General features: G+C 39.7%; 1 protein-coding gene across 1 annotated transcript in view; it reads right to left on the bottom strand.

The window, feature by feature from the left end:
- The window catches only part of LOC105856979 (aldehyde oxidase 4), a 63,222-nt gene that overhangs the window by 8,612 nt on the left and 28,688 nt on the right, over positions 1-25,922 (bottom strand). Inside the window, exons 16-28 of the mRNA XM_076005785.1 lie at positions 24,147-24,239; positions 23,365-23,534; positions 22,929-23,043; positions 22,245-22,367; positions 20,417-20,513; positions 15,033-15,157; positions 12,927-13,060; positions 10,426-10,513; positions 10,024-10,110; positions 9,644-9,835; positions 8,519-8,746; positions 5,332-5,427; positions 3,382-3,510 (exon numbers count right to left, since the gene is read on the bottom strand). Of these exons, the coding sequence (XP_075861900.1) occupies positions 3,382-3,510; positions 5,332-5,427; positions 8,519-8,746; positions 9,644-9,835; positions 10,024-10,110; positions 10,426-10,513; positions 12,927-13,060; positions 15,033-15,157; positions 20,417-20,513; positions 22,245-22,367; positions 22,929-23,043; positions 23,365-23,534; positions 24,147-24,239 (1,677 nt within the window). The remainder of the gene's footprint in view (positions 1-3,381; positions 3,511-5,331; positions 5,428-8,518; positions 8,747-9,643; positions 9,836-10,023; positions 10,111-10,425; positions 10,514-12,926; positions 13,061-15,032; positions 15,158-20,416; positions 20,514-22,244; positions 22,368-22,928; positions 23,044-23,364; positions 23,535-24,146; positions 24,240-25,922) is intronic.

Here is a 25,922-nt window from a genome sequence, read left to right as displayed (position 1 = left end):
AGGAAATAGCGAAATGTTAACTACTTAAATCAATTCAAATGTAAACCACCAGTTTTGTGAACCTGCTTCCTAGTCCTCTAGGCAGGGTTTGCTAAACTGGAGTAATGCATGGAACCTCTTCAAAGGGAAAAACATTCTGCGCTTCCTGCAGTGTTGATTTAAAATTGTTTTTATTATAATGTTTGAGTATATGCTAACATAAAGCGAGGTAGAGTCTCTTCAGAGTTATAGCTCCTTTATAAATATACAACGAAAACAAAATGACATAGCATGCACTTCCATCTATATGCTAGTAAAACTCAAAATAACAACATGAATTTACTTGATGGATGATGTTGTTTTCTGAAGCAAAATTGCTGCTTGGAATGTGGAGAAAGTATCGACCACTGCGGCACAGACACCTTTGAGCTTGGCATGCCTGTTGTGTGCTAGCTGATGGACCCATGTTCTCCCCACTCTTCTTATTTCAATTGCCACTAGATTTATATTTGCATTTTGTACCTTGCCATCATTTGCTTGTCGCTAGGCAAGAAAACATCATTTGTGTATGAAGTCCCTCTCTGCTCTTATCTTGTTGTTTTGCCACAAAGTATGCTCTTGGTCCCATATGTGGGCAAAGAGATCTCACGGCAATACTCTAGTCATTCTGAGGATCCAAAATATACCTATCCTTATTTTAATTTTTTTAAAGATTATCATTAAAGTGAAAATAAATTATGGAGGTGAAATCTTGGACTCCTGAGATTACACCTGCTGACCCCTGGGTATCAGCAGACCCCAGCTTGGCTTCTGCTCTTAATTCAACTCCCAAACCATCTACATCTCTGCCCTTACTTATTCTCAGCCGCAGAACACCCTACATGGCTCCCCTTGGTTTCTGTTCTTTCTTTTCTATTATCCTCTTTTTGGGAAATGGTTTATGGCTTTTCATGTGTCAGGGAAACCTCTGTTTTCATAGATATGTCTTTGCTGGTCCATTTAGTTTTTAATCACTGAGCTCAATACAAGTGGATGCCTTCCAAAAGAGTGCCTCCTTCGAGGCAAACCTAAGTCCTGGAGTTCCCACTCCTGTCCAAATATCAGACACTCTTCCCTTTATCATGCCCTGAACACTATGCTTCTGTGGGTAACTTCAGACTCAACAGTTTCATGGTCTCCTGAGATAATTTCTCCTGTAGGAGAGTGAGAAATTGCAGTGAACATTTGTCTTTCTTTTGTCATCTTCATAATGCCTTTCTAGGGTGAAGTGTCTCACCTTATATTTTTCTGTAGGATCACCTCCCTCTACTAAAGTTCCAAATGCCAGAAGGAATTTTTTCAGCTTCCTTTGCATTGTAGAAAATTTCACAATATACTGAAGTGGAGATAATAGTACAATAGCTTCCTTCCTGTTCTTTATGCAGCTTCAACATGGTCATCACCCAGCTATCTTTCTCACCTCTTCTTTTACCTTGCTCACCTCTGCGCTCTCTGCCGTGGTCACCTTGACCTCCATACAGCCCTCCCCACCGTCAGGGTGGGTCTGGGGCAGGGTGGGTCACAAGTGGTTAAAGCCATGGGAGAGGCACTGCCCGCATCAAAGATGCCCAGAAGGGACTCTCCCAGGTGCTCACAGTGACATTCATGGACGAAGCAGTCAGATGCAGCATGGCCATATCACACTGATGTGGCCAAGTAAGACGTTTTCTGCTTCTTACCTTCCTGCCCTTCTATCTTCAGACTCTCTATGGTATAGAATGTAGGCTAGGAAGGTGGAGGGGAGGGGGGAAAGCACAGAGAGGGAAACTGGGAGAAGCTGCACCTGACCCTTTCTACCTGCGGGCCCAGCTGGGAAGCAGCAGAGACAATGCAATTTGAAGTGCATTTTAGAATTTTGGATTGAACATTTTAATTACTGAAATGAGATTGTTTCCATGAAACAAAGTGACTAGTGGGCTTTAAGTGGTCTTGGAGTAATTAGAAAACTACGGGTAGATGACATTCAGGGGGAGGGAAGAAGAAGCCTACAGAGGGAACCTGAACCGTGGCTGGAGAAAAGCTGCATCCGTAGGAGTAACAGCTTCATACATCTATTTATTGTCTGCTGAATGTGAGTTCAGTGAGATTTTGTTCAGTTTCATTTATTGCTATACCCCTAGTGCTTAGAACAGGATCTAGGCTCACTAGAGTGGGCCTCAGTGCATATTTGTTAAATCACTATTGAATCAATAAAATAAATGTGAAGTCACCCACACTTAATGAATTTTCATATGGTAACTCATCAAAAATCAGCATAAAAATATGAAAATATTTCCCAAAATATTCTTGTTTCTTCTTCTTCTTTTGTTTTTAGTGGTCTCGCCTTATCAGTTCCTGAAACTGTGCCCAATTGCATGTTGGGTGTCTCCTTGCAAACTGTGCTTGTGAGGCAATTAACATCTGGATGAAAAGTGAAAAATGGACTCAATCATCTGCACATTTTATCGAAATTAGAATTTCCCAGAGTGTTTTTCTTGGGCACTGGTTCCACAGGATGTTAAGAGGTATTATATTAATTAAAATGTTTTCATGGTTAAATAAACTTGGAAAAAACAGACTGAAACAAAGTTAAATAGGTTTCTGTACTGCAGGACTTTTCCAGAGACTTTAATATGCTAATATGTCTTATAAGCCTCTGTGAGTGGAATTTAGTAAGTATGCAACATTTCACAAATTTGTTAACTATAGAATCCTTATTTTTTTCCATTGAGCATTTCATGGGACCACTATGCCAAGCAGCATATTTTGGGGAGCTATGGTTCATATGATATGTGGGCACATTGGACAGGCTGGAAGTTTCTCTTTCCGTCCCGGTGCTTGCCATTTTGTGGAGATGGTTTCTGTGGGTGATGATGACCAATCAATAGTTTTTTAGAGGTTGGGGGTGGGGCAGGAGGCAGTGGTTGTGGCTTCATTGCATGATCTGTGTAATCCACCTGATTCTATGAGCTGGCTGGTGTCTATACCCCTAGTTTTGCAGAACAGGAAAGGGATTCCTAGAGAGGTTGATTGCCTGGCCCAAGCCCTGTGTGGAGCCAGGATGGGATTCTCCTGCCTTGCTCTGGTGTGCTGGGATGAGAGAAGGGAGATATTTTCTTACCTAAGGAAAATGGATGCTGCTGAAAGTGCAGGTTTGCACATGCAACAGAACTTTAATTATGAGAAGCAGCTCAGTATAACAGAAGGAGCACCAAATGGGAGCCTCAGAAAACTTGACCTGGGGCCCTCGTCTCTGGCAGTAACTAGCTGAATGACCTAGAACTTGACCTTTCTTGGCCTCAGTTTCATCTTCCGTAAAAGAAGGAGTGAGACAAGGTCCATTCCAGCACTGTCACTGAGTGACAGAATTGAAAGCAAAGTCACCTGCACGGCCTTTCCGTTGACGTCTGTCCCCATTGACCCTGCGGTGAAGACAGCATTGGGCACCGTGATCGTGCTTGTTTCAGACAGGTGTATGTAGGACTGGGGGATGTTGAGTTCTCGACTAGCCACCTGCCGGAAGCAGAAGAAAAATATTTGTCATGGACTTGAAGCCCCTCTGCCAAATCAAAAACCTTTATGTTTTTTTTAGAGCTGAATATAGAATCTGGCTGTTCTCCTGCAGAGACAAAAATTTAAGCAGGCATCCTGGGTTTGTAGGTAGATTGATGCACTCGAAGATTTTAAATGGCACTGTAAAAGACACACACCTTTTGAGAGACATGTGGCCAACCACAGAACCTATTTATACCAGTGTCATGGAAGCCATGTGGCAGGATGTTCACCGTGGGACGTCTAATTTAGTAGGACAGGTGCAGGCAGGCACAAGACCATGATCTTACTGTTTCACCTTCATCTCTTCCTCATGATTTACAGACAATTTAACAGATTATGTTTACTTTGTTGGACATTTTGCAGGCATAAGGATTTTGTTGGGAGGAAGCAAGATATGTTCAAAGAAGGCCCTGTGGATTTTTGTGCTTTTCTAATTCCAAGTATACTATTTAGTAAATACAACTTTATAATATTCTTTTCTTAGGGTGAGTATCTTCTCTGTATATCTCATTGGGAGAGAAGCTTTGTTTCCCATGCATATTTTTGATTCAAATGTCATATTCAACAAATACTTTTTTCACATTAAAAAGAAGGGAACATTTCCTATTGCAGGAATCTCTTGCTTTTTTGATAATATTAGAAACACTTCTTTGAATTAGCATACATAATGGCCAGTCATGTGACATTTCTAGGTAGAATGCAAATTATAAGAGCATAATGTTTCATCGTATTAAATATATTCATTTCTAATTGAGAATTTGAATGAACACAGGATTGCTTTGAACAATTGCCATTGAGAAATAAAAATAAAATCCTCAGCTCTCCAGCTGACTAAATGGATCCTCTCTTGGCCAAGGGGACTCCAGAGAAACCTTTAAAACTGAATTCCTGGCCATGATGGGATGGGAGGTCAGACGTGCCCATCATACCCTGTCTCTCATTAACTGACATTAGACTTTCCTTCTTAAGGTTAAACACAAACCAGCCCTTTCTAGAAACTTGCGCCACCACTGATTTCAACCAATTGCCTGACGCTGCAGCTGGACTCCCCTCTCTTTTTGAAGTTTTGACACAACTGACTAGCATTCCTTGCTAAGAGACCATGAATCATGGACTGGTTCTGACTGGTTGCTTCTGTGTCCTCTCTTTCACCTTCAGATGTATAGAGTCTAATTTTAATGCATTTAAATGTTAAGTCTCTGCCCAAAATTGATTGATGCATGTTTACTTACTATAAATACATGCGTTCCTCCCTTTGTGAATATCCCTAGCTCCTGCTATAACCTGTTGAATGTGTATAGTTACACAACCCGTTTAGCATAAATTCCTGTCTCACCCTTCCTCCTTCACAGTGCCTGCTTCTGGTTTCTGCTGGAGGCCACCTTCCCAGCCTACAGGATGGCCAGCCTGCAGGCTGCAGCTTTTTATATGAAATAAAGCTCTCCTCTCCAAATTTATGGATATCATGATTTTAAGTCAACATCATAAAGCTTAAAAGTATTTTATCTTTGAAAATTCAAATAACATTTTTCAGGAGATCTATGGACTTTGTTCTTTTGTGTGCAGGAAGAATAATACAATGTATTTCCTTAATCCTAGCACCATTGCCCTCATCCCCCTGCATTTTTGCATTTCCGAAGTCAGGATGAGTCCTACAATTGACTTACGCATGTAGTGTCATGGTATTTATTTTACTTAACAAGAAAATAGCTGTTAAGTTGGTTGTAACGTGCTGTACTCTCCTAGTAATACATTGGAGAAGACGGACACTTATCTCACCTGAATCATTTTGGTGTGCAGGCCTTGTCCCAGTTCACAGCCACCATGAGTCACCAAGATGGAGCCATCCAGATAGATGTGGACTAGAGCAGCTGCCTGTGGGGAAACAGTTGTAATCCCAGTTTGGAAACTGATGCAGCCAAATGTTGCTGTGAGTGTAGCCAAGGTTGCTGGATGAATGGTTTTGTTCCATTGAGCCAATCTCTCATTTTCTGTTCTAGACAAGAGAGCTATTTTTGGTGGCTACAGACAACCTCTTGCAAGAAACCTGAGACTTCAAAACCATCACTGTAGACAGATGAATGTACTCCTCTTCCCTCCCAGTGGTCTCCTGCCTCCTGGCCTTGTGTGGTTGCCTTGGGAGCTGCCCCTCCAAAGCCCCAGCCTGCACAACATTTTATTATTCTTCCTTCCCTGGACGTGGAAATTAAAGCAAATGGAACCTACATGAGTAAATTTACAAGCACGACCTCTACTGGATACTTAGAGGAACTGGAAGAATCTTGAGATGTTTTCATAGTTTCCAGACACTGATCTTTCAGTATAATGATGGGGTAGGGGTCTGCACCCCACTCTGGAAATTCAGAGGCAGGTTGGAGGTGGAGCCCAAATACCCTTTTTTTTTTTTTTTTTTTTTTTTTTTTGAGACAGAGTCTCACTCTTTGCCTAGGGTAGAGTGCCGTGGCATCAGCCTAGCTCACAGCAACTTCAAACTCCTGGGCTCAGGTGATCCTCCTGCCTCAGCCTCCTGAGTAGCTGGGACTACAGGCATGTGCCACCATGCCCAGCTAATTTTTTCCATATATTTTTAGTTGGCCAATTACTTTCTTTCTATTTTTAGTAGAGACGGGGTCTGGCTCTTGCTCAGGCTGGTTTCGAACTCCTGACCTTGAGCAATCCTCCCTCCTTAGCCTCCCAGAGTGCTACGATTACAGGTGTGAGCCACCACGCACAGCCCAAATGCCCTTTTTTAAAGCTCCCAGGTGATTTCGATGATTAACCAGGTTTGGGATTCATTGATTTAGTCCACATTCTTCACTTTGCCTGTGGGAGAATAGAAGCCTAGAGAGGGGAGACTTGGCCACAGCCAGATGCCTAGTTTGTGGGAAAGTCAAGGTTGGAACCCACAGTCCTAACTTGAATCCGGTGTTCTTGGCTACCACGCCATGCTGCCTCCTCAAACTAACTGCTGCTGTCCATCTCCGCAGCTGGTTGTTTTAACTGAGGAATCCACAGAGCGCACATGTGGCTCCAGGGACCAGACCCACAGGAGGGAGGAGGCTGGGCTATGCAGGGTGGTTCTGCTAGTCGCTGGGATTTTTCTTGAGAGCAATCCCCACCCCACCTTGAGAGCTCAGACATGTGGCCCAGGATTCTGCACCTACCCCTTGGGTTCCTACCTCTGGATTAAGCCCTGTGCCCCTGCCACTAAGCAGGCAAATACCAACTAACTCATCTCCCTCAGTCTTCTGGGTACGACACTGTATTCACAGAATCACTAAGTCCTCTACAAGAACTGTTAAACTTTGCGTTTTTGCCTCTTTGACAATCTAGCAAGAGTAATGCATGACCACGCATGAACGAGTATTGCCACGTGCTTTCAGGTACCATGTTAGATTTTGTGTTGATGACTGTGTAAGCAGCAGGTAGGATGACATTAATCGATGGAGCATATTCGAGATAGGAGGTGGGGCAGTGAGTCATCACACCATCACAGACATTTAGGATGCAGCAGCCGCCAGGACCACCATTGTTTTCTGAGTAAGGATTTAGTTTTAGAAAAGCAACATCATTCACCACATTAAATTAACGGCACTCTTTTGAATACTACTGGCATTTATAGTATTCATTTTTACTTAATTTGCAAATTTGTTTTGTTTTATAAAGGCATAAGAGCTAAAAGAAGCTTATTCTTTGTTTTATGGTTATATAGTTAACCACTTCCGTATGAGCGTCGACTATAGTCGACAGCCGCAACGAACGCCCACAGCCAAGAGTCGAGTTTAGCCGACAGCCGTGATATGACTTTTCTAATTTTTCATTTATCAAAATAAAATTGTGAACATTTAAAAACAACGTAATGAAAACGTGTATGTATATGTTACCTATGCTGATTTACATTACAAGTAAAGCTGCCTGTAAAGTAAAACAAGCTTTCAGTGCTTTAAAGCTTTCCTCATCACACAAGAGCAAAACGGATCGGCCGTCAGTGCACAGCACAAGCTACCGCGCGCACTGTGCGGCCGGCTGTGGGCAAGGTTTCGCGGCCGGTGAGCGCCGCACCGAAGTGGTTAAATAACATCAAAATAAATAACTTAAGCAACCATTTAGAGTCCACAAGAATTTTCTCCTTCAAGGGCATCTGTGTGTTATTCTGGCTGGAGAAACACTACCTGGGGGAAAGATGCACACCTGCTCCAGGCAGGGCAGTGCTTCTGGCCGTCCCCTCCCTCCTTCTCTTTGTCCTTCCTACCTTGTTAGTGTACTCTGAGGAAGGGTGTGCACAGGAGGTAGTTTTGGTAAGAGACAACTTGGGCAGACCTTAGTCACACCATGAAGGGGGCCTATAGGCCTTCCTTTGCCTTGGCTTTGGTTATAGAGACATTTCAGAAGTTAATGGGGATGGAAACAAAAAATAAATGACAGAATCAGACACGGAACCCTACAAAAAGCTGGTTATAATGAAACTAAAAAGGAGACCCAGGAGTCACTGAGCCCCAATATGGTAACACCAAGTTTCTTTGTGAATCACATAGCTCTGTCTGTTCTCATGTGTTTTTGCAAGCTCTGTCTTCAACTGACCCTACTGCTTTGATTAAGACAGGAGGGGAGAGAGAAAGGGATCCTCTTGTTACCCCCTAGTTTTCTCATGGATTTGAAATTTGACCCCATCCCTCAAAACCTATGTTTGGGGCCCTGCTACTTCAGGGCAGAACCCCTTGAGCTGAATTTTATTCTTTATTGCTTTCTGAGGTCCCTGATGTGGTGACCTGCCAGGTCTGCCAGGACATCGTGGTCCCCAACCCTTGCCTAAACCCATTCTCTCTATTTCCTGCTACAGGAAACTGCCCGGTTTCTTCACTCTTCCCCAGAGGGAAACATCCCTGGTTGTACAGGATTGCCTTTTCCGGGCAGCCAGTCATTTGGAAAACAGCTTTGGAGGGAAAGATACCTCCTCCAATCTCACCTGATTGTAGTAGGCTATGGGGATCCCAATGGTAAATTTCATGGGGACTACGGCAAGCCCTCTCTTCTTCCAGTAATTCTTCTTGTTAAATTCCTCTGCTGCCAGTTTCCTAGCATAGAAGGAAGATTTCTCCAGACATTCTTTCCAGCATCTTCGCAAGGGCTCTGGATTAAATGTCTCCTTATAGGCTGTTTTGCTAATTCTCTTATACATGTTTATTTCTTTAACCTGAAAAATGAGAAAATAAAATGAATTTCAAGGATAGATGCTTGTTCCGTATGTGAAGCATGCATTTTTGTTATATGCCTGAAAGTCTTTCAAAATAAAAAGAAGTAACTAGCTAAATGGCTATAGATATGCAAGGGCAAGTGTGCATGCATAAATATAATAACAATAGAAACTACTATTGAATGCTTTGTATGCATGAGGCTCTAGAGTGTATTATCTCAGTAAACTTCACAATAACTCTGAGAGGTCCCAACTATTAGTAGCTCTGTTACAAGTTTGTTGGTGGTGAGACGAAATTCTCCTGATTCAAAATCCTTTTATTTCCACACACGTTGTCTTACTCTTAACTGTTCTCAAATTAGTTCCTGAAAGTCTTGAATTGTGGTAAAATATTTGTACAAATGTGTGTAATCTTTCTGTTCTATTTATTCCCTCGGGTGGGGAATAAATAGATACTGGGATTGGCCGTGTGTCTTGTTTTGGCCAATGGGACTATGCATATATATGAGGCAGGCAGAGACTTGAAAAGTGCTCGCATATTAGGGCTTGTTGCATTCTTGCTGCTTTTGGGGACCATGTGACCACCACCATGAGAAGGAGTCTGAGCCAGCCTGGAGGATGAGACACTCTAGAACTGAGGCATCCAATTGAACTGGCCCAGACCAGAAGAGCTGCCCAGCTGATTCACAGAATCGTAACAAATACTATCTATTGTTTTAAGACACTAAGTTTTGTGATCAATTCACCCCATAGCAAAAATCAGCTGAAACATAGATGATGCACTTTACTTCTTTGAATCCACATAGAAGCTGACATAATGTGCTAGGTAGGTGCTCAAGATATAATGGAATTCTCAGTGTATTCTCAGTGTTTTATTAGGGGACTCCGACTGATTACCTCTTCAGGGAGTAAGTTACACTGAGAAGCCACAGCAGTTATGTAAGCTTCAACGACCACCGTAGCCTGAGGGAAGCCAAATCCTCGGAAGGCGGTGTTGGAAGGCAAATTCGTTTTGCACGCCCTACCACGGCACCGGAAATTAGGAATATAATACGCATTCTCAGATTTCAACACGATGAACTCCAACACCTGAATTAAAGCAAAACAAAACAAAACTTCACATCTGTCAAACATTCAAAACCACTTATCTGAATTTTGTCTCTGACTTGACCCCTTCACAGAATTTATCTGATTTGTAAGACAAACACTCATGCAAATGAAGTGTGGTGCATATAGTTCAACTGGTAACCTTTGGGAAAAGTATGTTTCTTACTTACCATCTCAGATTCATCAGGAGTGCACCCACCATTGATGTAATATTCAACATCAGCAGCTTTGATCATGCCGTTGTTCATGAATCCAATCTGCAAAGTGAAACAAGTAAGGCAATCATCGTGACAGTCCTTCTTTGCAACTGCATCATGCTGTACACAAATACCTCTGATCATGGTTGTCAATCCATATTTAGCTTATGCACATGACTGGATACACCAGTGACCAGAGGAATATAAGGATGGTGCCCAAGTTGAACATGATCCTAACAGAAAGTTCTGACTTATTTTAGGGCAGCATTCAAACATCCCTTTCAAGGGGTATGGAATTAGTAGTTGTTTTTAGTATTGGTTGGTTAACGCTGGACAATGTCTTAGGCAGTTTGCTGAACCATTTATCTTACTCACTTTGTATTTCCCGAGGAGTGGGTGACGGCCAGCAGTTATCAGCATGTCATCTCCGCGCTCCAGGATAAACCGGATAGGGCGGCCAGTCCTATGGGAAGTGATACTATTAATATCCTGGATGCTTCACAAAATTGTAGGAACACAGAAATGGGGGAAGGGGACTGGAGATAATCTAGTGTATTGGTTTTTAATGGGTGTCATAACATTCCTTAGACAATGTTTTGGAAGTTTGTGGGGCATTAAAATTAAAAAAAATATTATTGCTGTAATTGCCATTTGGGGCTTACTCATAAATTCTTTGCCCAGGCCAATATCTAGAAGAGTTTTTCCTACATTTTCTTCTAGAATTCTTATGGTTTCATGCATTACATTTTAAAGTCTTTTATCCATCTTGAATTAATTTTTGTTAGTGGTAAGAGAGATGGATCCTGTTTCATTTTTTTGCATGTGCCTATCCGATTTTCTCAGCAGCATTTATTAAATAGCACTTCTTTTCTCTAGCATATGTTATTGTCTGCTTTGTCAAAGATCAGTTGGCTGTATGTGGATGGTTCTATATCTGGGTTCTCTACATTTTCCATTGGTCTATGTCTCTATTTTTGTGCCAGTACCATTCTGTTTTGGTTATTATAGCTTTGTAGTATAGTTTGAAGTCTTGCACAAGCTGGTCTTGAGCTCCTGAGCTCAAGCTATCTTTCTGCCTCTGCCTCCCAGAGTGCTAGAATTATAGGGGTGAGCCACCATGCCTGGCTGAGTCTTTGGGGTTTTCTAGATAGAAGATCATAGAAATATAAATAAGTGGGACTTGATTAAATTAATCTCCCACACAGCTAAGGAAATAATCAGCAGAGCAAAGAGAAAACCTACAGAACAGTAGAAAATACATACAAGCTATACATCTGGTAAAGGGCTAATAACCAGAATCTACAAAGAACTCAAGCAAATCAGCAAGAAAAAAACCAAACAACCCCATTAAAAAGTGGGCAAAAGACATGAAGCTTTTCAAAAGAAGAAAGACTAATGGCCAATAAACATACAAAAAAATGCTAATCATCAGAAAAATGCAAATTAAAACCACAATGAAATATCACCTTACCCCAGTTAGAATGGCTTTTATTTAAAAAACGTCCAAAACTAGTAGATGCTGGCATGAATGCAGAGAGAAAGGAACGTTTATACACTGTTGGTGGGACTGCAAATTAGTACAACCTCTATGAAAATATTGTAGAGATTCCTCAAAGAACTAAAAGTAGATCAACCATTTGATCCAGCAATCCCACTACTGGGTATTTACCCCAAAGAAAAGAAGTTATTTTATTAAAAAAAAAAACCTGCAAGTGAATGTTTATTGCAACACAAGTCACAATTGCAAAGATGTGGAATCAACCCAAATGCCCATCAATTCATGAGTGGATTAACAAAATGTGATATATGTATGCCACAGAATACAATTCAGCCATAAAAATGATGTATTAATACCTTTTGCAACAGTTTGAATAGAACTGGGGACCCTTATCCTAAGTGAAGTATCTAAACAAACACCACATGTACTCACTATTAAATTGGAACTAACTGATAAGCATATATGTGCACAGAGTGAAGTAAAACTCAGTGGAAATCAAGCAGGGGGTAGGGGGGAGGAGGAGATGGGTGAAAACCTATCTAATAGGTACAATGAACACTATCTGGGTGATGGGCACATTTATAACCCTGACTCAAGCATTACAAAAGTGATCCATGTAACCAAAAATATATCCCCAAAATATATTGAAATTAAAACAATGAAAAAAATAATGATACTAATAGATTTTAACCTATTAAATAAAAAAATTATTATTATTCTGGCTTAGTTATATCTGAAAATTTATATATTGCAATGATATTATTTGGTTATAAGTTATTCTTATTTCTCTTTTATAGTATATTAAGGAATTGTATGGTTATTTTGTAATTGTGTGTGTAATTATGGATTTCACTTTGAGATAGTAAAGAAGCATTAAAATATTTGCCATAAGGGGGATGTTGATTGAGACTGAGAGGGTTGACACCAATGCTCTGTCATGCTCAACCTTCCTTGCATTCAGACTCCCTGCCATAAAATGTCCCAGTGCCAGCAAACCTGCTACTTTCAGGACAACACTTTCTATTGTTGGAAAGTGGCAACGAGCTAAGATGTTCACAGTTTTCTTTTTGTAGCAGTAGCCTGGGAGAAGTTAAGTTTGTCCTGAGTATATCTTGATGAACTTCGGTAGTTACAAGGTTGAGAAAAGACACGGCTGTTTTGGTGTTTGGATATTCCAACTGCACGATGCAGAGGCTAAGTGAATATTCCCAGGCAGCAGCAGAGCCCCCAGTGTATTTCATGATAAAATGTGTCTTTTTTTTAAGGTTGGGGTTTTGACCTTCCTTTTACTCTGACAACCTCAGCAGAGCTGAGAGCTGGGGTGCGGGGCTGACAGAACTCGGGTGGCATTGATGCTATGGAGACAGCTGACGCTTACTTGTTGGCGGCCACAGCACCTACAGCTCCTAGCAGAGCAGGCTTGGTCACTTTCCCCCCAAACGCTCCTCCAGCTCTTTTCATGTGGCAGGCGATTCTGCTCCTTGGGACATTTAGTGCTGCAGCCACGTATTCCTGCAAGAGGTAAGCCCCGAAAGCCACATCAGTGCAATTTAATAGTTCACTTTAATCTCTGCCCATGAAAGAAATTTAGTCATTCAACAAAGACTTTACATTTACAGAATTGTGCGACCATCATCATAATCTAATTTTAGACCATTTTCAGCATCCCCAAGGAAAACTTGTATACTTTAAGCAATCCATCCTTATCCCCCTCCAACCCCAGCCCTGGGCAACTATTAATCTACTTTCTGTCTTTATAGATTGGCCTGCTCTGGACATTTCATATAAGTGAATCATAAAATATGTGGTCTTTTGTGACTGGCTTCTTTCACTTAGCATAACATTTTCAAGGTTCATCCATGTTGTAGCATATTATCAGTATTCCATTCATTTTTATGGCTAAATAATATTCCATTGCATGGATATATCACATTTTGTTTGTCCATTCATCAGTTGATGGACATTGAGTTGTTTCTACTTTTGGCTATTATGAGTCATGCTGCTATGAACATTTGTGCGTAAGTTTTTTTGTGGACGTATGTTTTCATTTCTTGTGGGTAGATACTTAGTTGTGGAATTGCTGGGTTTTATGTTCAGTCTATGTTTAACATCCTGATAAACAGCCAAACCGTTTTCCAAAGTGCCTGTGCCATTTTTCATTCCCACCAGCAATGTATGAAGGTTCAATTTATCTGTGTCCTTGCCAATACTTGTTATTGCTTGTCTTTTTGATTACAGCCATTCCAGTGGGAAGTGGTACCTCATTGTGGTTTTGATTTGCATTTCCCTAGTGACTAATCATGTTGAACAGCTATTCATGTGCACATATATTAGTGGTTCATATATCTTCTTTGGAGGAACGTGTACTCCAATCTTTAACTGGGCCTGCTTTTGACACTGCCCCAGGTTCTGGGCTGTGGCAGGCTGTGGCTATGCAGTGCCCTACTGACCCCAGGGAAATGCCTGCTGTGTTGGAGCTGACTGTAACCAGGAGCTGCTGGTGGTGGGTGGCATTGGTGACTTTGGGATATATGTATTCTCCACTGGAGCCCAGAGTCACAGACCGCCTGCCAAAAGGGACCTCAGAGGTGATCTTTATCACCTCCCTCAATTTACAGAAAAGTATATTGATACCCAGTGACTTGTAGGAGATCACATAGCTGCTTAAGGGCAAAAAGCTCTTATCTCCTCCTCTGTCCATGTCAACTGTGTAGGCCACAGTCACACCCTAGCTCAGCATCAATGCCCTCAGCCTTTCATTTTGCCTGAAATGGCAGCTGGTGGTGTCCTCCTCCCATGGAGCCTCCCCACCCCTTCGGGACCTCAAGGTGTCAGCTCACCTGTGCTCCACCAGGAAGCTTCCAGCCTCCCCTGTCGTGATGATTGTCATGACTCCTTCCCCCAGTATGATTTTTAAAATACCCTCCTGTGCCTGGCACTATTCTAGGACCAACAACTCCATATTTTGGAAGAGGGGAATATCGGAGGATTTTCTTCACTTCCCTGGGTATGGCAATGCCTTATACCTCAACCACTAGCATAGGATTGCAATTTACATGCTACTTACTGAGCTGAGCTGAAAACGCCTTGGAAATGCAATTGATTTATATAGGTACAACAAATACACAAGAACAGTCATATAGAACAGCAATACAAATGAACCCTAAAGGGAAATGTAAGTATACTACTAAGGCTTTGACTTCCCTGAGATTTTTACAATATCAATTGTTGTAAGGGAAAGATGAATCTTGCCCTATCTTTTGGAAGGCGGCAAAACTTCCGGATCACTTTGAAAGGTCTGCCCTTTTAAGGACACATTTGCCCCATTTTCTTCATTCTGGACTTTAGCTAGTGTAGAATGTACAGGGAGCTCGAGGCACAGGAGTGGGAGGGACCAAAAGGCCCTGACAGTAGAGGGCCTGGGGGCAACGGCCTCTCTTCACATGACCATCTGGAGTCTCATTTTCCAAGGCTATCCCATTACCTGCACATGAGTTGGAAATTGTGTCCCAAGATGTAACACCATCTCTTTGTCTTCTGTTTTTGGGATAGCCAGGATACTTTGTGTTTCCATGTAAAAATGCTCCTGTCCTTCCACGTGGACCTCACCTGTAAAGCACAAACACAGGGCAGTGTCTAATCACGAGTCACAACGTGGGAGCTTCTGGTGGAGTTTTGCTTATAAAGAGTGAGCTGCTTCCGTTTAGGGAGAGACAGACTTTATATCATTTGATTAGGCCACTTTTTCTAATCTTCTTGGTGCTCAATGAACTGAGTGACCCTAGGTCGTTCACTTCACCTCTCTTAGCCTCAGTTTCCTCATCTGCGTAGTGGGTGGCTAGACCTGTGACATGCTGAACTTGAGAGCACAGACTAATCGGACTATATACCCAGGTGCAGCCACTTCTTTGCTCAGTGAATTTGGGGAAGTTATTAAATTCCAGTTTCCTCAGCTGTAAAATGGGGGAAAACATGTACCTCTATCTGGTTATATTGAGGATTATTGAGTCATAGGGAGAATAAGTAACTTGGTAAAGGACATACAGGTCTAAAATAGCAGAGCTGGGGCTGTTCCCTTCCCTAAAACCAGCCCACTCTTACTGGTTTATATGAGATTTTCAGCTTGTTCACTGTATTCTTATCTTTTGTAGGCCATACCAAGAGAGGCATTTGGCCCTCGTTTAAATATTTGAAGACACAGTTTTCGCTTTACAACTACCTAAAAGACCCCTGTGCTATTAAAACAAGTGAATTGTTCGCCAGAGTCAAAGGATTATTAAAAATTATTTCTTGGGACAATAGATTGCCAGTCATGCAAAAGGGCCCCCCAAAACTCCCCAAATCTGCTTATAGAATGTATATGACTTCAATCTAAAATCAACATAATTTTATTTTAAATTTTTTAACAGGAGAAAAGGGTTTATTTTAAATTTTTTAAACAGGAGAAATAGGCTTATTTCTTATAGGCTTATGTGGAGGGAAGGCTCATAGAAATGAACTGCAAACCTCAAGGAGGTAGTCAGGCCTGGAAGCTTATATACCATTTTAACAAAGGACAATAAATTTGTGGAGAAGGGGCAAGATAAAGGAAAGGGGTTTTGAGCTTTTAGGAATGGTAAATTGTGAGAAGACAAATATTTAGGGGAAACTAATATAAGAAAAAGGTTATATTAGTGAGGTTTGTTATGCAGATTCCTCTCACTGCCCTCTCTGGGCTGATAAGAGCCTAGAGTTGCCTCTTGTTCTGCCCTTCCTGGTATAAGAGAGGGGAATGGGAACACCTTCACAAAAGGAAATTTATGCCCCACTTTTAGGTAAATTGGGAGGTTAGAGAGCTTTTTTCTATATCTGCTGTTTCTTAATTGCCTTCAGCTCAAAATAATATTTTATTTTAGCATATTTTAAACTCAAATTTATTTACTTAACAATTACACAGTGTTTATAAGATGCTAGATATTTTTCTAAGGCTTAGTGCTTTATAGACAATTAATTCATTTAATCCTAACACCAATCCTATGAGGCATGTATTATTACCTCCGTTTTGCCAGATGGGCATCTGAGACAGGGAAAGGTTAAGTAAGGTGCCAAAGTCTCACATGGTAAGTAGCAGAGCTGGGATTCAAACCTAGGCAGCTTGACACCAGACTTCATGCTCTCAATCACTACACCACATTTCTCCATGTTGGCATGCTCTGTGACTCTTAGTCATTCCTGCCCAAATTCCCTTCATGTTGCAAATTTCCAACTTGTGCCAAAATTCTGAACTCCCACAATTACCAAAATCCAAAATGGCAAATATCCCAAATGGCAAAATCTTGAATGGCACCTCCTCAGCCTTCTGTCTTTTGGGTAATAATAACAATTAAAAGAAAATATACCATGTTGCTTAGAGCAAGGACTTAGGGTCAGCCAGTCTTGGGCTCCATTCCTGGTTCTACTGCTAACCGGATATGAGACCTCAGTCTTATAAACCTTATAAAGTTTTGGGGGTTTTTTTTTGAAACAGAGTCTCACTCTGTTGCCCAGGCTAGAGTGCCGTGGCATCAGCCTAGCTCACAACAACCTCAAACTCCTGGGCTCAATCTATCCTTCTGCCTCAGCCTCCTAAGTAGCTGGGACTACAGGCATGTGCCACCATGCCCGGCTAATTTTTTCTATATATTTTTAGTTGCCAGTTCATTTCTTTCTATTTTTAGTAGAGTCAGGGTCTCGCTCTTGCTCAGGCTGGTCTCAAACTCCTGAGCTCAAATGATCTTCCCGCCTCAGCCTCCCATAGTGCTAGGATTACAGGCGCGATAAACCTTATAAGTTTTATAAGACTTAGTTTTCTCATTTTAAAAATGAAGCTACTGATATGCTCCTTTTCAGAGTTGTTCTGCTTTCATGTTAAATAGTAAGCAGTAAATACTTAGCAGTTTAAAATAGGTTTAATAATAATACTCATCTCTTAAGGTTGATATTAGGATTAAATCACATGATATATGTAAAACGCTTAGCATGGCGTCTGGCACAGTAATTACTTGATCAATGTTAGCTGATAATGTTACTATTAAATAATCTTTGGCCCAAATTTATAGTTTTTGTAAAATCTCATTAAATTTTTTAAATAAAATCCATTACAAGAAATGAATGTTTGGCATAAGCAGTAGATACTGTTAAACTTCTGAGCATCTCTCATGCGTTTACTGGCTATATCTAACTACTCTTCTGAGGTAGTGATTTGTTCTTGTAATTGGGAGGCAGTCTACATTTCTGCTTGAACAGAATGATGTTGAGAAACAAGTATTCTAAAGGTTTCTCCTAAGTTTTTAATAATTAAAAAAAGCTTGCAGCACTTTTCATTCCAGTTATTTAAGAGTAGATAATAGATCCTGTGAAAATTACTACTCTCTCTTATCAAACATCAATAGTGATTCTCTCAATAAAGACAGATGTAGTTATGAACTTTGGCCACACATTAGAATTTCCTGGGGAGCTTTGTAAATAATATTAATGCCCTGACCCTATAGTCTAAGATTCTAATTTCATTGGTCTGGGGTGGGATCTAAGTATTGCTATTTTTAAAAATTATACTAACTAGGTCTTAGCCAGTGCACTAAGTCACAACAAACCAAAAAGCAAATAATAGTATCAAGGACTGAAAAACATAAATACAACTGTCATGACAAGATTATGTACATAGAAAATTCAAGAGAATCTCTAAGACTATTAAATTAGTAAGTGAATTTAGCAACGTTGCTACATATAAAATCAATATACAAAAATTAATTGTGTTTTTATATACTAGACACAAGTAGAAAATTAAGTAAAAACAGTATCATTTACCATAGCATCACAAAGTATCAAATACTAGAAATAAACTTGTGCAAAATCTCTATAGTGAACACTAAAAAAATTACTGAGAAATTAAAGAAAACCTAAATAAAAGCCGAGGTCTGCCATGTTCATGCATTAGAATCCTTAATATTGTTTAGATTTTAATTCTCTCAAATTGATATATTGTTTCAATGTAATCCCAACAAAACCCCCACCAAGTTATTTTTGGTGGAATTGATGAACTAGTGATAAATTTATATGGAAATGCGAAGAACCTATAATAGCTTAGCTAATATTAGAGAAGCCCCAGCAAATTATCAGAGTTCAAGTCTTAGTATAAAGTTACAGCAGGTAACTATGGTATTAGCATAAATGTAGGTAGACAGACTAATAGAATATAATAGAGAATTCAGAAATAGAACACATATATAAACACCTGAAAAACAATACAAATTGCACTGCGATTCAGTAAGGGAAAGGATAGTCTTCAATAAATGGTGCTGGGTCAATTGAATAGCCACACAAAAAAATGTAATCTTGGCCACTATCTCATACCATACAAAAAAATTAATTTAAGATGAATCACAGAGCTAAATACAAAAGCTAAAACAATTAAGGTTCTAACAGAAAATGTAGAAGTATAACTTCATGACCTTTGGATAGGCAAAAATTTCTTCAATGTGCACAAAAGCACTAACTATAAAGAAAAGACTGATAAATTGACTTTCATTAAAACAAAAAAATTGTTTATAAAAAGGCACCATAAAGAGAGTAAAAAGGTAACTCACAGGTTGGGAGAAGAATTTGCAATACTTGTAACAAATCCAAAACAATAAGAAACCTCCTATAAATCAGTTAGTAAATAATTGTTTAACAGTTATTATGTTATAATTAATTACAATTAGTACTTTTAATTTAAGAAATTATAAAATAGGCAAAAGACTTGAACAGACATTTCATAACAGTCCAATGGCCAATACACATATAAAAAGAGTTTAACATCATTAGTTATCTAAGAAGTCTAATTAAAACCATAAGATACTACTATATACCTATCAGATCAGATAAAACTAAAAAGGCTGAGAATAACCATGGAAAAATGGGACTCTTAATTGCTAACAGTAGTATAATTGGTACATTTCAAAAAAATTTTGGAATTAACTACTAAAGCTAAAATGTAAATATGCTATAATAGTAACATTCATATAGTGTCGGGCAGGTTGGAGGGTGGAGGAGGGGACGGGTATATTCATAACTAATGGGTGTGGTGCGCACCGTCTGGGGGATGGACACTCTTGAAGCTCTGCCTTGGGTGGGGCAAAGGCAATATATGTAACCTAAACATTTGTACCTCCGTAACATGCTGAAATAAAAAAAAAAATCTAAAAAATAAATAAAATGTAAATATGCTATTATTCAGCAATTCCGTTCCTTGGTATATTCTTTTAGAAATAAGTGCTTATGTTCACCAAAAGACAAGCATAATAATGCTTATAGAAACTTTATTCACAATGATTCCAAAGTGAAAACAACTCTAATATCCATCAGGGGTAGAAAGGATTAAAAAAATTGTGGAATATTTGTATAATGAAATACTGCCAAACAATAAAAATGAAATACTAACCTATACAACAACATGGATGGATCTTCCACACATAATGTTAAATAAAAGATGTAGACACAAAAGAGGTTATACTGTAAGATTTCACTTATGTGATGTTCAAAAGAGGCAAAACTAATTTACAGTTAAAAAGTTCAAATAATACCTTGGGGGCGGGAGGGGGCGGAGTTTACTAGGAGAGGGCATAGGGAAGCTTTGTGGGGTGCTGGAAATGTTCTATATTTTGATGCAGGTTGTATTTGCATAAGTTTATACATATATAAAAAATTCACCAAGCTGTAAACTTCTTGTGCATTTTAAATTATTATCTAAAAAGCACACTTGGATAGAGAAGCACTGCCTCTTTAGAGTTTCAGTATTTCTCAAACCAGATGATTGAAAGTAGAGTCTTCAATTTTGGAAGCTTCCTTTTCTGGCCCAAGACTACTTACCTTCGATGATTTGGTCAACATATTTAAAGGCTTGCTCCACATTTCCTTGCTCGATTTTTTTCTCAGCAGACAGAAAAGAATTGTGCTCTATGGCTTGCTGCAATGAAAAAACAAACCAACCAAAATATGTTTTTTTTGGCATTCTAATAAGCCATTTGTCTCCCATCAAAATTCCATTCTCCTGCTTAAGTAGATCTTTACACACCAAGATACCCAGAGCCAGAGAGCATGAAGAGTTAGCAGAGAGTGGGTGCAATGGATCACAGGTGTTGGTAACTCACTAATTTTGTTCAGTGCTTTGGGGAAGCATTGAGGGGCATACAAGGGTATAGAGACATGGTCCCACTTCTAGATGACTGAGTGACAAACTGAGGCCGTTTGGTATTTAGATGCCAACCCCGGGGTACACAACAGAGTAAAGAGAAGTCAAGAAGGAATGGGCTGGTGGAGCTCAGAGTGTGCAGGAATGGCCTCATTTTGGTGACCTCAGTTGGATCCTGCATCATTTAAGTCAATGACACATTATAAAACAATAGTTTAAGGTTGAAACCAAGCTAAGAGGCCAAAAGGAGGACAAGGCCAGATTGGCTGGGGTGCAAGTTTTCTATCAAGAAACAGAAGAAGGTGAGTTTGGAAAGGTGGGTGGAGGCTGGACTATGAACTGAGGAGTCTGAACCTTATCTAAGGGGCACTGTTGAGTAGGAACAGTGATCTGAGGAACTTAGAGGCTTAGAAAAGTAAATGTGGTAGATAGATGGGCTGAAATGGAAGTCAAGAGCCTCTATGAGTGGTTATTGTAGTAAATTTGACAAGAAGGTAGTGAGAACTGGGCTGAAGGGTGAAGTGAGAATGAGTGGAAAGAAAGGGGCAGACTTAAGGGGCATTTAAAGGATAACAGGGAAAGACGTGAACTTGGCAACTGCTGGGAAGAACAAGGGAGACTCAAAGAGGGTGCTCAAGTCGGCATCCTACTTGGGGAGGTTCATACTGCATATGCATCATCCATCTACCCACACATCCCTCCATCCTTCTGTCTTCTGACACCTGTTATGGAGAGTCAGCTGTAGGTTTAGAGCTTCACTAGGCATTGGGGATGTAAAGCATAGTACAACATGTCCTTGCCCTGGCTCATAACAACAGCTAAAACAAAACAGCAGCTAACGCTTATCGAATGCATTCCCTGTTCTAGGTGCTGCTCTAAGCATTTTACTTGGATTCTCTCATTTAAACCTCACAATGACCTTTTGGTGTAGGTACTTTTATGGTTCCCATTTATTCTAGAAATGAGGACACTAAGGTATGAGGAGTTTAAGTAATTTGCCAAAACTTTTGTTGCTATTGAGAGGTTACTATATGGTGGAGTCAGATTGAGAATCCAAGCAGTCTGGAGTCTGCACTTAAGCAGTAAGTGGGCAGGGAGACAGATGACCTGATACAGTAAATGTAACAACTTTTATTAGTTCCACAGTGCTCTAGATTTTCCCACTGACTAGTTTCGTGTGTGAGGTCATAAGGACATTTCTCTGGTGTTGCTTATCTGTATCTTTAGACCATGCCCTGGCAAGATGCCATGGGGGACGTGGGCACAGGATGCTTCATTTCCATGGGTTTCTGCAGAAGCACTGCTGGGAAGGAGGGGTCTAGCAGGTACGGTCCCAGTGCTTCACCCTGAGGTGCAGATTGCTGGAGCCTTCACTCTAGAACTATAGACAACACTGAGCAGAGCACAGATAGAGCCCAACTTATGCTAGTTTACGACTCTCTGGTTGAACTCTGCCTGAAGTACACTGCTCTAATCATTCTAGAAGACACAAAGTGGTCCGACTACCTCTATTGTGATAATCTTTGGTTCTATGTCTTCATAAGCAATCTTCACTTTTTTGGCTGCTTCTTTCGCATGAACATAGGTGTCAGCTGTCACAGTGCAGACGATCTGACCCACGCAGATTACCTGTGGAAAAACCACATGTTGTGATTAGCTAATACATAGAATCAGTACAAAGGAATTACTGTTCCCACATTCTTACATTTACCCACTGGGTTTTTGGGACCCAGAGAAAGATTGTTTTCTACCTATGAGAATAAACTCAAAACAGTGGCTTGAGTGGGATTTAGGGGGCACAAAAAGTTCGACACAGAATTTAATTATCTGGTTTTAAATATCTGCCTTCTGATTGCCTTTAGCCACATTCTTCACCATAATCACAGCACATGCAGTGATCCAGTTATCCTGACATTTTGCTGGGTCTTTCAATGTGCTATGCTTTATTTTGCTCCCATGACTTCTGCGACCTTTTAGAAGCCTTCCCTGAGATGACTTATGGCTTTTATCAGAATGTCAAAGGGGTCCATGATTCAAAAGAGAAGTTGCAAATCACTGAGATAGAGTCATTGATTCCCAGTAAGTCTTTGTGAATGAACACTAATCCATGGATGTTATGGGCATAACCGATAATCATTTTGGCATTTCCAGCAAAGGATTAAGATGATAAGCCACACACAACTCACACACCTCATTCTGTGCATAGAGAATCTCTCCTTCATGATTATTATCTCCCGGAACATCCTCTGCTGTTATCACATCAACCACACCTGGAAGTGCCAGGGCTTCTGAAATATCAATTGATCTAGGAGAGAAAATTTGAAGATAGATATTAAAGTTCAATGTATGGTATAAATGATTCCTCAAACACAGAGAAAAACCACAATAGACCTCATAACTAAATTATAAAGCAATACTTTATGTTGAAAAATACCAGTACTTAGCAAGTGTTCTAACTCTTGGTTATAGATTCTTTCATAACTATGCTTAAAAAATGACTGATTCCCATTCAGAAGAGAAAAATGAATATTCTTAATTTGACTTAGATATGTAACAAGCTCTCAGTTTGAATGTGAAAGTGTGAATGCATTTCAGTAATATATAGAAACATCTTTTATTTCCTTACATAATCTTTGCATGAGCTCTGGTACTGGTGACTACAGCCAGGAAGAGTTCTTGGTCAATGGGAGGCATGTCATCAATAAATACAGCTTGTCCTGTGGCATGCTTGATGGCCGACTGGTGCATCACTGGGTGTCCAACTGGATCTTGAGGGGGTTGGTAGGGATCCACACACTGTTAAGGAACAAAGTGAACAAGTTTTTTTTACCACCAGAAATTCTCATGACTTGAAAATTGGGTCTGATATATCTGGCTTACTCCCAAGTCAAAAAACCAAACCAAACCAAAACAACAACAACAAAAAACTATAGGCAACTAGGTGTCTATATACATGAGCCAAGGTTAACAACTATTCACTAAGTACTATGGTAAGGGATATATTTTGGTTACAACCTTCCTCCTCCCACCGCCCAAAGAAGACATCCTAAGAGATTCAGGGAGTTATCGTAAAACAGGGAAGGCTTTTAGAGACAGTAAATGTTGAGTCAGGTTTTAATGGAAGGACAAACATTGGCCAAAATAAGGAGGAAATTTTAGGCAACACAGCTGATAATAGTGGGAGAAGAATGATTCAGAATCTAATTCTTGTGTAGCCTTGAGTAACAGCACAGAAACTAAACCAAATAATCATGTATGGACAGCAACAGGCAATATCAGCTGGATCTAAGTAGACACTATCTTTACAAGTAATAAAACACAGAGTTATTGAAAAGAGGGAGGTATATGCATAATGCGTACATCTGAATGCATAAACAGGTTAAAACACAGAGAGCCCCATCCACCAACCTGGAACATCTGGAGTCCTTGGGGTGTTTCTATGGGGAAATCTTCTAGAGCACTCATGAACTTTTCTGGGATATCAGGAAACTTCTGGGGATCCTGAAAAGAAGATGATTTCTCATATAATTTTACAATCTATATGAGTACCTTGGAAAAACACATATAGAAATAAAGTTATCCAATCTATTACCCCAGGTCTTAGGTGCTGATTCTGCTGGGAGAAAGCCTGGAGCCTTGTATTCCCTATGCTAGCAACAGTTGTTTGTAGAATAACTACATTGATTTGTGTGCCCACAAAAGTGAATGTTATTTACAGGAGGTGAAGACTTCCTTTTATGACGAGGTCTCCTTTTGAATGAGTGGAAATATGCCCTTCTACATGGAGGCTGTGCTTCCAAATCTGGTCCCATGTCGTGGGCATGTATCCCAAGGAGGAATAGAGAGAGTAGGCAAAGATTAATCTACAAAGATGTTCAACTGCAGATTATTTATCATAGTAAAGAAACTAGAATTAAACTAAATATCCAACAACAGGGAAGTTGCTAGATAAATTAGGGCATTAATACATCCAGATATGATATTCTGCAGTCATGAAAAGTGCTTTTGTAGAAATGTATTTATTGACACTGGGAAATGTTCATGAAATACAGTTAAGTGAAAAAGAATTATAAAAATTTACATACGGTATGATTCCATTTTTTTGTAAAAAAAAGAATAGAAAAATATAAAATTATATATTCTAAAATTTTAATGTGGTTGTGATAAGATTATTGGATTATAATTGATTTTTAAAATTTTTGCTTCTTTGATTTTGAGTTCTTCTATAATGATAGAATATGTAATAAACAGAATGCAATATATAAAACAATATATAATAATGTATAATATATAAAATAAAAACATATTTGAGAGTATATATAGTAATCTATTAAATATATACTGATTATATATCTATATACTGAATATATTATATAATATAGTATATAATGTATAATAGAATATAATAAAAATGATAAATAATAAATGTTAATAAAATAATAAAAAGGACTAGCTGAACTAACAGAGCAAAGCTGTCAATCATAAAAGAAATGTTGGTATAGTAATTTGTCTGCCATTTGGGATCACCTTGTGGTTTATCAAGGAGACATTCATGGGTTATATTCAATCATGGGTTATATTCTGAGAAACACAGCTTATTTTAAACTAGGCTAGGTAAGAAAAAAATAGTGAACACACAACTAGAGATAATTTAAATGTCTAAAATTCAGGAATGGATCAAATCATAGCACATCTATCCATAAACATGCCATGCAACCATTATGCCTTGATGTTATCACTGAAAAATATTTAATGGCATTGAAAGATGTTTTTGTTACTAAGTGAAATAAACAAGCTATGCCAAACAGTTATTCATATACTTACATGTCCATAATGAAGGGTTTGGAAGGATACACACCAAAATATTCATTGTAATTATCTATGGGTGATGGAAATACAAAAGATTTTCTCCTCCTTTGTGGCTTATTCACATTTTCTCAATATTAAAGTATTATTTTAATAAAACAATTATCTTTGGTAAATGAAAAGATTTTAAGGTTTGCTTACAGAAGTCTTTTCAGTACTGTAGGTCAGCCTGGTATGCACATTAGCCTTTGCCACGTGGATTGGAGGGCAAATGAGGGAACAACGCTGTCCCCTTCTCAGCCCAGGCGTGAAGGAGGGGGGAGGGTGGGACAGCAGCAAAGCAGGCCCAGGAGAAGAGTTGGAGGCCGGCAGCCCTAC

Source organism: Microcebus murinus, chromosome 8 (genome assembly GCF_040939455.1).
Source record: "Microcebus murinus isolate Inina chromosome 8, M.murinus_Inina_mat1.0, whole genome shotgun sequence".
In the NCBI taxonomy this organism is placed as follows: Eukaryota; Metazoa; Chordata; class Mammalia; order Primates; family Cheirogaleidae; genus Microcebus; species Microcebus murinus.
Note: the sequence above shows the minus strand (reverse complement) of the source record. Positions and strands in the feature narration are given on the sequence as shown.